At 41.1% G+C, this 14,390-nt stretch overlaps 1 protein-coding gene across 1 annotated transcript; it reads left to right on the forward strand.

Annotated features, from left to right (window-relative positions):
* The first annotated feature begins 2,658 nt into the window (after positions 1–2,658).
* Positions 2,659–13,239, forward strand: LOC308300695 (ribosomal protein uL30-like). The gene is made up of 6 exons (XM_080744580.1): positions 2,659–2,695; positions 6,800–6,911; positions 10,015–10,181; positions 11,626–11,763; positions 12,060–12,169; positions 12,878–13,239. The coding sequence occupies exons 1-6, from the start codon at positions 2,682–2,684 to the stop codon at positions 13,084–13,086; spliced, it is 750 nt and encodes a 249-aa protein (XP_080600706.1). The 5' UTR covers positions 2,659–2,681; the 3' UTR covers positions 13,087–13,239.
* The last annotated feature ends 1,151 nt before the right edge of the window (positions 13,240–14,390 follow it).

The following is a 14,390-nucleotide window of genomic DNA, read 5'->3' on the forward strand; positions in this document are numbered from 1 at the left end:
CAGACAACACCTGTTCAGTTCAGCAGGTTATGAATTTTCCCCCTGTTAATGCTTAGGTATACGTGCGTCGTTAACAGCAGGAGGTTCATATTCTCTGTTCGCAGAGAGGCCTGTGTGTGTGTGTGTGTGTGTGTGTGTGTGTGTGTGTGTGTGTGTGTGTGTGTGTGTGACCTGTGTGTGTGTGTGTGTGTGTGTGTGTGTGTGTGTGTGTGTGTGTGTGTGTGCGCGCGCGCACTGTGCATGTGCGTGTGTGTGTTCTGTAGGCCCTATTGTGGTCGAGGAATACATTTTGTGGAATTTTTTCAATTCAATGCATTGAACATGATGGTCGGAATGTATTTGGTGCAACAATTGTATCAATATGAATACAGATTACAAGTATCCTACTGTCCCTTTTATCCCTATTGATAATAATAATAATATTAATACAATGTATTATTAAAAAATATTTTAAAATTCATAGAAAAAATTAAATAAAACCAAAAGAAAACCAAAGCATATACATCATCACATCATCAGGGTGCACTTTGCAAGTTCTAGGCAACACAGAAGGGGGGAACTTTTTTCTTATTTCCCACTCAAAGTCTACCTTGTAGATCTGCTATTTTTTGGCATATGTTCTGCCCCAGGATAATGGATTTTACGTGATAATATCGTAAATCGCGATTTCTTTTGTCACAATAATAGTGATTTGAAATGTTCATATCGTCCCATCCCTAGCCAGAGGCAAACCGGTGATACCAGCTCCAATGACGACGAAGACTCAACTTCTTCGGTCTCCCCATCATCCAGCCTCCCGGCCTCCTGTGACAACTTCCACTCTTCTGTCAGCCTGTCTTCCTACTCTGTCCGCTCGCTCTCCGGTGACAGCGCCTCCGACACCTTGCCCTCCCCTGAGATGCTCCTTCACCAGGTTTATGGTGGGTGAATGTAGTGTAAAAATGTGCAGTTTATTCTAAAACAGGGGTCTTCAACGTTTTCAGGCCATGGAGCCCTTAGCTGCAGAGAGAGAGAGAGAGAGAAAGCAGGGACCCCCCACTAGATATTGTATAAAATTCTGTTGCAGATTAAACATCTTCATAGATTTCTTTGACAGCTTATACTGTAGACTTGTTTGACATCACTGACATCACAAATTTTCCTGTCAAAATCAACACTGAACCATTCTCAATCACACCACTCTCCTCCGATACACAAACTAGATTTAAATACAAAAGCACTATAAATAGATGACCTAAATAGATGACCTAAAAAGACTTCTAGTGGGGCGCCGATGGAAGAGTGATCAAGGTGCGTACCCTCTAAAGGCTCTGATGCAGCCTGACAGCAAGCCCTGGGTTTGATTCCTGAGCTCGGCAGACCTTTGCTGCATGACACTCACTCCCTGACTCTCTGCCTGTTTCCTATCAATCTCCACTGTAAAATCCCCCATAATAGGAGGGAAAAAATAAACTCTAGATGACCTAAAAGTAGATTTGTATCCATGCACAATCAGATGCACTGTTTATAAAATATTTAGAATACCCGACTTCAATTGAAGATTTCCTGCCATCTCATAAGTTAACTGTTATTAAATTAAAAGTGCGCAGTACAAATCTGCCCGTGATAGTTCACTCAAACAACATCATGTTTAGGCTTACATGTCAATCATAAGATACAACACCATATTATGAAAGCAATGTATTTACTTACTATATATATATATATATATAAAAAAAATAATGTTTACCTGTCCTACTCCTGACACAAAGGATGTTGCTGTCACTAGATGCACCATCATTTGTGAGGCACCTCTTGTGTGTCACTGCAGACACACAAACCGATAATCAACAAATGGCTTTAATACTTTTGACGTAGAAAATTCTTTGTGCTCAAGGAAGTACAGTACAGTACAGACAACACCTGTTCAGCAGGTTATGTTTTCCCCCTGTTAATGCTTAGGTGCGTCGTTAACAGCAGGAGGTTCATATTCTCTGTTCGCAGAGAGGCGTGTGTGTGTGTGTGTGTGTGTGTGTGTGTGTGTGTGTGTGTGTGTGTTTGCCCTCGCGCGCGCGTGCACGCATGTGCACTGTGCATGTGCGTGTGTGTTCTGTAGGTCCTATGTGGTCGAGGAATACATTTTGTGAGCTTGAATTTTTTTAACTCAATTCAATTCATTGAACATGATGGTCGTAATGTATTTGGTTCAACAAGTGTATCACTTTACACAATATGAATACAGATTACAAGTATATCCTACTGTCCCTTTTATCCCTATTGATAATAATTATATTAATGAAATGTATTATTAAAAAAATCTTTTAAAATTCATAGAAAAAATGTAATAAAACCAAAATAAAACCAAAGCATATACATCATCACATCATCAGGGTGTACTTTGCAAGTTCTAGGCAACACAGAAGGGGGGAATTTTTTTCTTATTTCCACATAACAACTCAAAGGTATATTATGACATACCGTAGTTCATTGTTGAAAATGGGTGGTTCTCCCCTTTAAGTACCTTTGAGTTTTGATACCAATACTTTTGTACTTTTGTACATTTTTAATTGCAGAATTTCTGGACTTTTACTTTTCCACCACTGTCTGTTTCTCGGTCACCGCCCCCACAGTCAGCGAGTGTCGTCATATATTGGCGACGGCATATGCTTTCGGTTTTAGTGAGCGACGAGCGTCCTATCACGATGGCAGAACCTGAGTATGTATCTGGATTTTTTATGGTTTTAGACTAGTAATATCTGTATCCATCCGTCGCTATTTACCTGCACTTTAAATGTGTCAGTGCTATTATAAGTCAGCTAAGGCCAAAAGGATCCCATCAAAACTTGTATTTTGTATGTTTACTGTTAGGAGTGGAGCTAGCCAGCGACAGTTTAACACATGCTTTAAACGGTGTACTGTCTTCGTAACCACAAGTGTATCTTATAATATTTATACTAATAATATACTTATAATATCTCGCACCAGATGTCAAGTAGATTACTTATCCTCCTCCCAGTAAACACAAGCCGTCATTTAGCCCAATGGTTATGTTTAGCCCTCATTTGAACCGTCTATCGTCAGTCTGTCTATAGACCGATTGTAGCTGATTACATTTAATCCATTATTCCATACTTGTTGATTAAAAAAACAGCTTTAATATCCACACCTGGTTTTCAAATATTGGACTAAAGTAATTTTAAGAACCAATTTCACTATATAGTCTAGTTGAGTTGTAGCCGTCATCTGGACGCTTCCATAATAACGATATATTAGCCTTACATTAAGTCGCACCGGTAGTTGCTTCTGCTTTGCTGACGTCTATGGCTACCGGAGCGTCTTACCGTCTTTGAATACACTACCACTGCAGGCTCCACTAAATCTCATCTAGTTGCTCGACACATGCACTAATGAAAAATATAAGACTACGCCAGAGTTCTCATATCGCTTACCGACTCTGGCGGAAACTGTTCACAATGTAATAGTCCGTTGTTTTCAATAAAAATGCTTTTTACCAAGTCTATGTCCGAGTGCCTTTTCTCTCCGCTCTGTTTTTCATCATGGCTTCCTGCATTTCTTCTTTGAAAACAATGCTGTTGCAGCTGCGCAACAGCGCCCCTTTGGTGGCCGGGAGGTACTATTGCTCAATTCAAATGAGCAATAGTACCTCCCGGCCATCAAACTGGCGCTGTTGCGCATGCGCAAAAGAAGAAATGCAGGAAAAACAGAGCGGCACTCGGACATAGACTTGGTAAAAAGCATTTTTATTGAAAACAACGGACTATTACATTGTGAACAGTTTCCGCCAGAGTCGGTAAGCGATATGAGAACTCTGGCGTAGTCTTATATTTTTCATTAGTGCATGTGTCGAGCAACTAGATGAGATTTAGTGGAGCCTGCAGTGGTAGTGTATTCAAAGACGGTAAGACGCTCCGGTAGCCATAGACGTCAGCAAAGCAGAAGCAACTACCGGTGCGACTTAATGTAAGGCTAACGATATATTACCGTTCAGGACAAACGTGTGTTAGACCATCTTTTTTTTAAATACATTTTTATCAAGTTGTTCATTATCGGATGCTAACAGTATCTCCCGGTTTTACCTTAATAGTTGATTGCATCCACTGAGCAGTTTCTGGCCATTGCACATCTTATAGCCGTCTAAAAGACGTGCTGGTCAATACCTTTGAAAAATTCTAAAAGTGTATTAAATAATTGCATAATGCCGTGGTACGCTGCTCATGACAGCATACTATTACTTCTCTGAGTTACATAATTCATTCTGACACCAACAGCCACAAACACACAAGACTGCATGTCACCCCCACCATACGATAATGATTAAATAAAATCGTTTTATAGCTATGCATCAATATAAAGTTAGTTTGTGTTGTCAAACAAATGCACCGACCTCAAACGAACAGCGGGAAGCGATATGTCAACTACTAATAGCTGCTGGAACCCCTTTGAATCACAAGCTGCCGTGGTCGAGCGGTTAGCGCGCAGGTTTCAAGTACAGTAGATCCTGATCGAGTTCGAACCCCGTCGGCTCCCAGTGTCAAATAATAACAGTGCAAGAAATCATCACAAATACGATCAGCTGCGGTGGTACGGGTAGGATACGGCTCTCGGAGCTAAGGAAAAATAATTTTAAATCCTGCTGGCTGCAATCATTTTCACTAAATTTTCACTACTTTCGGCGGCCGCTAGGGGCCGCTAAAGGCGTTTAAATGACGGTGATACAATGGCTTGGCTTGGCATAGACGGTGAAAAAACTTTAACATTTAAACTCGTCACAGACTGGATCTAGCTATACGTCTGGTTTAGGCGAAGACGTCATCTGAACGCGATTTAACCCCCAAATTGCTTAGTGGGCTCCGACCTCTACTCTACTCCACAATTCACCTTTACCCACAGCTGGACGCAATATATAAACTTAAAAGGCTCGAGGCCCACAGGGTAAGAAGACAATACAATACAATATTGATTGTTTTGATTGATTGATTAAAGACTTTATTAGAAGTTTGCATAGGAAAAGGTACAGTTTCATGACGGTACAGTTCACTGGTACAAGGTCTACTAAAAAGAGATCCATGAAAGACTAAGCTTATTTCCACAGGAAACCATTAAAGTATCTCATATAACATTGAGTGACAGACAAATAGAACACAGTACTATGCATTAGATATGTAAAGAAAAACAAAAAAGAAAACAGTAAGTCTAAACAAACAGTATACAAAGAAGGGGCAGGGGAGGGTAGGGTTGGGCGGTCACCAGCACTTTCGCCTATAACATATTCGCCTACACGCATTTGGTCCTTTCGCCTGGCATTTTCGCCTTGGAGGAGAGTCTTTTCACCTACCTGTCTGAGCCATTTCACCTACCCTCAATTCTGCTGTCAGACTGTCCATGTTTGCAAATTAGCTCTTTGTCATTTAAATATTATAGTGACTGTGACAGTGGTGTCAAGTGAATCTAACAGTTTACTTGTCATTTATTATTTACATCACATTTTATTCCTAAAAAATGGCAAAATAGTTTTTTATGCCTGTTGACAGGCAAGGTTGATTCTATAGGCTATTTAGGTGTAGCATATCTTATATAGACCTTTATAGGCTAATAGCCTACATATATATTTTGTATAGCCTAATGTTAAAACAATATAGGCCTACAATACTGTTCATTTTACAATACTGTTCAATACTGCACCAAAGAATGTATAGTATCTGGACATGGGTTTATTAATTATTTGGGCGCACCTGATTCCAATAGCTCTGTATTTATGTGATTACTATGGAGTGCATAGGATAGCCGTGTGTAGGTTTGACATGTAACACCACTGTCACAGTCACTATAATATTTAAATGACAAAGAGATAATATGAAAACATGGACAGTCTGACAGCAGAATTGAGGGTAGGCGAAATGGCTCAGACAGGTAGGTGAAAAGACTCTCCTCCACGGCAAAAGTGCCCCGCGAAAAGATCTGGCGAAAATGTTATAGGCGATTATGCCTGACACCGGGGACACTGGACATTAATGACGATAAGATTGCATTGTATTGTAACAAAGGGTTTTTCTGCTATACCACAAAAATGTGGAATGCCTTACCGAAGGCCATAAAGGAGTGTGGATCACTAGCATCCTTTAAAATTGCCCTGAAAAACCACTTACAGGCAGCAGCCGTTCGCAACTGGTAAAAACCTAGCCCAACCCTCCCCTCCCCTGCCCCTTCCTTGTATATACTTACTGTTTGTTTAGACTTACTGTTTTCTTTTTTTTTCCTTTTCTTTATATCTACTGCATAGTACTGTGTTCTATTTGTCTGTCATTCAATGTTATATGAGATACTTAAATGGTTTCCTGTTGAAATAAGCTTAGTCTTTTCATGGATCTCCTTTTAGTAGACCTTGTACCAGTGAACTGTACCGTCATGAATCTGTACATTTTCCTATGCAAACTTCTAATAAAGCCTTCAATCAATCAATCAATCAAAGTGGCCCCTGAGCTATCTTAAGTTGAGTAGCCCTGATCTAATGCATCATATGATGCAAAATGCATTTTTCTTTTTTTTTACATAAACGATTCGTCGACGTGTCGGATTAACCCCCGCGACTCAAGTCGACTTGATAAATCTGAATTCAGGGAGATTTTTTGGGGTTTTGTTGCATTCCTGAGCCAATAATACTGAGTCTCCTACTGACCGATGATCAAATTATTATAGATGTACAGCTATCAACAGTGAATGTATGAATAATAATAATACACTTTTATTTATATAGCACCTTTTTAAACCATGTTAACAATGTTCCAACTTTCTGTTCTAGAGTGAAAGAGAGGGTAATAAAATTAGTTCCAGAGAATCTACTGAAAAAGCGGAAAGTCTACCAAGCCATCAAAGCAACTGAGGCAAAGCTTGCACTACAGAACAAGAGAAGGGTAAGTGGTATTGTCACTCCTAAATGCCAGGAAATTTAATTTCGAGCTAGCGACAGTCTCTCTCACACACACACACACACACAATGGCCACCAAATTTTGCGTAGGGCAACGTTCGCGTGGCATTTACGAACACGTCCTAAGCAGACACACCTGGCCTACATTTGATCCCAGCATTGATAAATGCGCAGACTGAAATTTAAATAATACGCCCTTAATTATTCTCGAAACGCCCCGATTTTACGACCAGAACAACCCGAATACGACCTAACAACCAAAGAAAAGCCTGCACCCTTCAAGTTAACTCCCATGTCCGTGTCCCACACAGACCACGCACACATGCACGCACGCACGCACACACCTACGCACGCAACTAGGCTACTTGGAACAGCAGCATTTTGGTTTACACAGCAGTCTTTAACAGTGGAAAGGTGGGATTAACCAACGGTACAATCTTTGACAAGGAGGCTATAGCACTGCAGCCGACATGAATGACACAAGTCACTGCCATGAATATTAATATTAATTTAAACCATAGCCTACCCGTGCCGTGCGTGCACAGACAGAGCGCGTTCATTTGGTTACAAGCAATCATAATTCCCCATGGCCATGATCTCACGGCTCGCCACGTCGGGTTTCATCATTAACTCCAGCATAGTGTACAGTAGCTACTGTATAAATTGAGAGACCCCACGGTTAAGTTTTGGATATTAATTTAACCCAATTTCCGCGACGAGCGCAATGCGTGGCTGGTCTCCCCGGTGGGCTGTGGACCCCCAAATAAATCATCCGCAGCGTGCTTGCGCTGGGCTGGGCACAGCCAGGTTTGGACCTTCGGTTTTATCCATTATCTAAAAGGACTCACGACTCACAGCGGCGCCGCGCTGGTCCCGAAAATGCTCTCGCATGCGTTCGTACATGTGCTTGTTCTGAGCCAGATATCCAATCTTAAGATTTATTCTGTTAAAGCAATTAACAGCAGATTTCTTCCATATCGCTAGATTTAAATTGCTTAATGGTTGTCATTGTAACTTGGAAATAAAATCGGTGTGAATGTCCATGATGTAGCCGGCTGTAGGCTATGCTTTTATAAAATGTTATATTTTCACAGGATTATTTATTATTGTGTTGGATACAGACCTGCCAACCCATACGCATTTTGCGTAGTAAGCACGCATTTTAAGGCTCTCTACGCAGGTACTCTATTTCCCCTCATTGCTACGCAACTTCGGAGGATGGGCGCGACGTGGTATAACAGCACATTCTGCAGCAGCAAGATTTTTGCAACCTGCCGTGTAGTTCCTCCCAGGCACCACTTGAATGGTGTGTGAATGGGGCGCATGGCGCTGGGGAGCAGTAGAACAGAAGATGTGCTCGTTTTTTTCGGCAGAAGAAGAATTGAACCGGATGCCATGAGTTTGTTTTGGTTTTCAGCGCGGTGCAGCATGTACACTTACGCTACTCATCATAGAGTTAATAAGAAGCTACTCATTTCATAGCTATCGCCGCCCGGTTTGTACAACGGCGATATTAATCCGATTCATTTATAAAGAAGATAAACGGAGAATGGCCGTGTTGTTGTGCGAGTCGTCGGAGTTGCCCCCACAATACTGCCGTGCAACGAGTAGTAGTCTGACTAACAGGTAATATATTAAGATAACACTCAGCTGAGGTGAATTCACATGTCAGCAGCCACGATGGTGAGAATGAAATGGTTGTTATGTTGTTGTCGCTCCTCTCCGCGATGTGACCGCGGTTTTAATCAAGTGAATCAATAATAGTATACTATTAAACTGCGGTCGCCTCCGCGACAGCTTGTTGTGTATGAAGCCTGTGTTATACTTCGTCATACGACGGTGTTGCACGTGAGCGAAGTCGGGAAATGTCAAAACTTGTGACCAGGTACAATGAACTGTAGTAATAGATAATTGACCATGATCAGGCTTTAGAGTAAAGATCCAAAATAAAATACTGGGCTCCCTGTTCCACTATCTCTATTGTCAAAAACATTAAAGGTGAACAAGTTATTTATCACCTGTGAATATATGAAGACATTAATGGTTTGTTAACAATGAGTAGCCTGTATCCTCTATGAATGAATATACAGACTAGACGGTATGTGATCTATACACAATGTAGGCCTATATATCAATTAATGAATGCAATAGAAACCTACATGAGTTGAATACTTTCAACTTCATGCAAATCATGCACAGAATTTATTATTTAGGCTGCTCAATTAACAATGTTTAACAAAGACACAGGTAAATATTTAAAGGTAAATAGCCTACCTGACAATGTAAAGCTATTTTGCTATTTGAATAACATGATTATGTTGATGTATGTTCATTCATTAAGTCACTGGTGAGACTGTTTTGCTAGTCTATTGTTAACTAACTCTGAGCAAGTGCAGTTAGTATATTTTATTAAAGATTTGTCAACAATATTGCCAAAGCAACATTACTGTATTGCCTGGTAATACTAGCCTACTTTTTCTCCAGACCAAATGGCATTTTTATTTAAAAGGTTGTTCTAACATCTTGCCTCCTCCTATTAGTGTAAGTCAAGACATGCAATGTGCTACATTTCTGGTGTGAAATTTTGTTAACATAACTGTAAAGGTCCCACCCAAAAAGGTGCATGGAACCCTCCAAAATATACGCTGTTTTGTGCGGGAAAACAACAAAAATTGCACCGCGGGCGCTGCGCGGGCACAAAGTGCCCGCGCATGAGTACTCAAAAAAAATTGCCAGGGTTGGCAGGTCTGTGGATATACATTTTCGAGTGGATACATGTGTCCATTGCCTGTCAGATAATTAGACAATGCTGCTCCGCACGTCTACAATGGAACAAAGTGGTGTAGGATGATTCCTACACCACCTCAGGACTTGACGTGAGATTTGATCCTACCCTAGACCAAAGTCAAGTTAAAATGATAAATGCAGAGACTTGCCTAAATTTCGGTGTACACAAATTTTGATCTGCACCACGTTGATAAATGAGGGCCAATGTACTGTAGGACCCTGTGCACACAGCACATAAATAAAGTCACCTTAATTGTGCATTTGTTATTGCTTTGCTTATGTGTGTTCTATTTCTTTCTAGGGAAAGGATTCAAAAGGCAAACCTTTGAAATTCAAGCGTTTGGAGTCCTTCTTGAAAGATGGCCATCGAACAGGTCGTGATGAAACCCGCCTCCAGAGGTTGAAATGCAGACCAGCTGCCCCAGTGCCTTCGAAGAACAAGCTGGCCTTCGTTGTTCGTATAAGAGAGTGAGTAACTTATAAACAGTTTCCTTTGGTTATCTATTGCCTCTCTTCAATTCAATTCAATTTTATTAGTGTCAAATCATAACAAGTTATCTCAAGACACTTTACAAAGGCTAAAGAGCCGTGAGAGAGAGAGAGAGAGGGGAGGGGGGGGCAGAAAGGGGGGGGAGGGAGGGAGGGAGAGACCAGGGAAAGTGTAGGGAGGGGTGGGGGGCAGGAGGGGGGGTAATAATATATTTTGTTTGTAGCACACTTTATATTTGTGACAAATCTCAAAGTGCTACATTCAGAAGGTCAGGAAAAACAAAGCTAAAAACATTGAAACGGACTATACGGTAACCTTAGAACAGTGCACAGTTGCACTCCTTGTTAAATACAAATCAGAAAGACATTAAAAGCACATAGTGATCACCCATTAAAACTTTAGATCAGTGCACAGTTGCACACCTTGTTAAATATAAATCAGAAAAGCATTAAAAGCACATAGTGGTCACCCATTATTACACAACTCAGAAAGAGTTAAAATGTAAAGCATTCAAAGGGTCTTTCTAGGCCTTGGAGGGGGGAGACATGCACACAGGCGCCGCACATGCGGCGTGTGTGAGGGTTGGAGGGGGAGGATGCACACACGATTTGCATGTGCGGTGCGCGTGCGGTGCACATGCTTTTGTCGGGATCCACGTGGCAATGGCGTAGCTCCAATATGGATCTCGGACTTCGTCACAGTAGTGCCGTAGCTCAGTGAATAGCACTGTTGCCTGAAGGTCCTGGATTTTAACCTGTCTAGGGCCTAAAGGTGGTTGCACACTGCTGCGTTTTTCGTTGCGAAATGCGTTTTTCAGGGCAAGGAGAGAGAGAGAGATAGAGAGAGCAAGGGACCAAGTGGTGCGCGAAATGGGCGTCAGTGTGCAAACGTGACTGACATAACGTGAGGTTGATTTTTTTATTCACGCTCTCCGAAATTCACTCCGATATTCGGCCCGAAAAACGCAGCAGTGTGCAACCAGCTTTACTGTGTTTGCATGTTCTGTCTGTGGGTTTCCTCTGGGAGCTCCAGTTTCCTCTCTACCAAAAGACATGCATGTTGGGGACCGACTCCTGCCAGGGCCCTTGCCACTGCTTTAGAGCTGGTCCCTGGGTGCCACCTAGTGGTTGCCAATAGTTATGATGATCCCCAGGGATCTATGTAGTACTCATTTAGAATGAAGGATGTCAGTTTCGATGTCAGTTAAAGTGTAACCTGTAGGAACCCTCTGAAGTATGTTCTACAGCTTGTAAAGTGCAATATTATGTACTAGGGGCTGTTATTAAGCAAACAATCAAGAGGGAAATGAATTGATTATATTATAGTGAAGTGGATAAGAGATGGGAACTGGTGTAAGCTACAAGATAGACAATGTACCAGTTGAGCTTTTTACATTGAATTTATTTCTCCTCCCCTGTTTAGCGTCAAGGGTGTCAGTCCAAAAGTGTTGAAGGTGGTCCAGATGTTCAGGGTGAGGAAGATCTTTAGTGGCGCTTTCGTCAAAATCAACAAGGGTTCCATGGCAATGATGAAGGTTATCGAGCCTTACGTGGCATGGGGGTAAGTCATCCATGATAAGTACCTATAATGCTTCAGGGTCCTGACTCCTTTCTCGGGCCTTAGTTTTTCTTTTCCTACAGTGTGATGTCTATGTGAAGTTAATTGTTTAAAATGTGTAACTTTATTTAAGATGTAAATAAAGCTTTTAGAATGACTGAGGAGACAAACACGTGTGTTAATGTAGGACACTGACACAATCACCAATACGATCACCTGGCACATTTCAAAAGCACACATTATTACATTAAAGAGTGACACAAACAGACATTATTTTAAAACTTCTACCTATTCAACAGTTTTCCCAATCTGAAATCCGTGCGTGAACTGGTCCTGAAGAGGGGGCAGACCAAGATTAACAACCGGCGAGTTCCACTCACCGACAATGCCCTCATTGAAGAACACGTGGGTAAGAGTCTACATTAGAGAAGAATTGTATTGCACTGTATTTATACAGTATATATTTTGTGTACGTTTAATTCTTTATCTTGTCATTAAACTATAATTTGAGGGAAAATTACTATTTGTAGATATTTCATTATATTATTTACTAAACCTATAAAACTATGCAAGTCAGCAAAGTTTGAGACTGTTTGTTTAAGCTGACAGCAATAACATTAGTTACACTGCTGTACCCCTAAATAAAACGCATACATGATTAACATCATTACTGTCAGCTGCAATTTACCTGTTGAGCTGAAACACAAAGCTTAAAGGCCCATTCCCACTGGGCCAGATAACAAATAAAAAAATCTCTTTCTCCAGATATTTTTCCATTCAAAGTGGATGGTAGATACAGATGAAAAAAATATCTACCACAGATATTTGCCACAGATACTTTTATCTGTGGCAAATATTTTTTTTTATCTGTATCTACCTCTGTATCTATCTAAAAATATCTGGAGAAAGAGATTATTTTTATCTTTTATCTGGCCCAGTGGGAATGGGCCTTTATGCTGTTATTTTATGCGCATGTTTTTCTTTTCTTCTCCTTTCTTGTCTCTTTCCCCTTCTTTCCACCTCATGTTTTTAGTTCACTCACATTGCCATTTCTCACCCTATCAATTTCTTTCCCTCCACTTCGCTAATTTAATCTCTTTTTTTCCCCTTTCCTCAGGCAAACATGGCATCATCTGCCTGGAGGACCTGATCCATGAGATTTACTCTGTAGGGAAGAACTTCCGGGTTGCCAACAATTTTGTGTTGCCGTTCAGGCTGTCAGTGGCTCGTCATGCATCCAAGGATAAAGCCGGTATCTTGAAGGATCTGGGAAACCCAGGATTCCGCAGTTCAGATATCAACTCCATTATCAGGCAACTGAACTGAGGTGGATCTCCGGCGAGATGGACGCTCTAAACTTCAAGCAAGGATAGTCCGGGAGCCGTGGGGGTGAACGTGGAATCGGCTGATAAAGTTTTTTTCTCAACTGATTCTTGTAGCTTGGGGTCACCTCTTAAGGATTCAAGATGATGACCAGCGATATCCATTGAGCATTTTTTATTATTAATAATAAAAAATGCTCAATGGATATCGCTGGTCATCGTCTTGAATCCTTAAGAGGTGACCCCAAGCTACAAGAATCAGTTGAGAAAAAAACTTTATCAGCCGATTCCACGTTCAGCCAAAAATCACCATTTGGCTCCCGGACTAGGATGCTTCAACCAAAAGTTGACCAGCCTTTGACACTTTGGCTCACAAGTTTTGCTCCAAGGTGTACTTTTGCATTAGGGTTATCCTATATGACTGTTTGATCGTTCTACCGTTGTTTCAGAGTAGTAAACTTGTGAGATTTCAGGACCACATGATTTTCCAATTGTGGAGTCTGTTGCCTTTCACATGCCATTTTTAAATGGTGCATTCATGGTTTTAAAATAAAACCATATACAGTATAGTACCCTATACCTCGGACCACTTTGTAACTATAGCCTTTGTTGATTGCAAATTGTAACAAAGTACCATTAAGGGTAAGCTAATGTAGCCTGTTGGGTTCTGTCTATGTGCAGTATTTCTCAGTTTGTCAGAGGGATACCTCAATGTTTAAAATGTACAGCATGACTTGTTTAATGAACCTGTGGGAGCTGCTACGTAGTGTCTGATGTGACACACAGAAACTACATTGAACCAGTAAGACTCCCTAAATCGGGAGATAAGCGACTGTCAGGTCGCATACACAAATTTTAGAAGCAATGGTAGACAATCAGGAGGGAATATGGGAAATGCGACAGGTCCATGTTGATGACATGACTTAAGAGATACTGTGTACCGCTTTGTGTGATCTTAGGGCAAAATCTGTAGGAGCTGTCCAAAAATGTGTTTGGCAAAAATCGGCCTGATGGTGGCGCTAGATGGGACATGCATGTTGATGACATGACGACTACAGATGCAGTGTACCGCTTGGGAATTGATTACTACTTACTTGGGTTCAATGGAGATTGCTATACTGTTGGCATTTCTGTCTGGAAGAACAATCTGATGGAATTATAGGGGGACTAGCATTCAATTGTCTTACAATAAACTAAACTGACTGGTGTGTAGGGTGGCTATGGCTAATTGGTTATAGCCAATTTGCAATGGGTGGTGGCGTGTCCCAAATGTCTAAGAATGTTGTGCATATTAAGAATCAATGTCCA

This window comes from Nannobrachium achirus, assembly GCF_963921795.1.
Source record: "Nannobrachium achirus genome assembly, chromosome: 16".
NCBI classification, from domain to species: Eukaryota; Metazoa; Chordata; class Actinopteri; order Myctophiformes; family Myctophidae; genus Nannobrachium; species Nannobrachium achirus.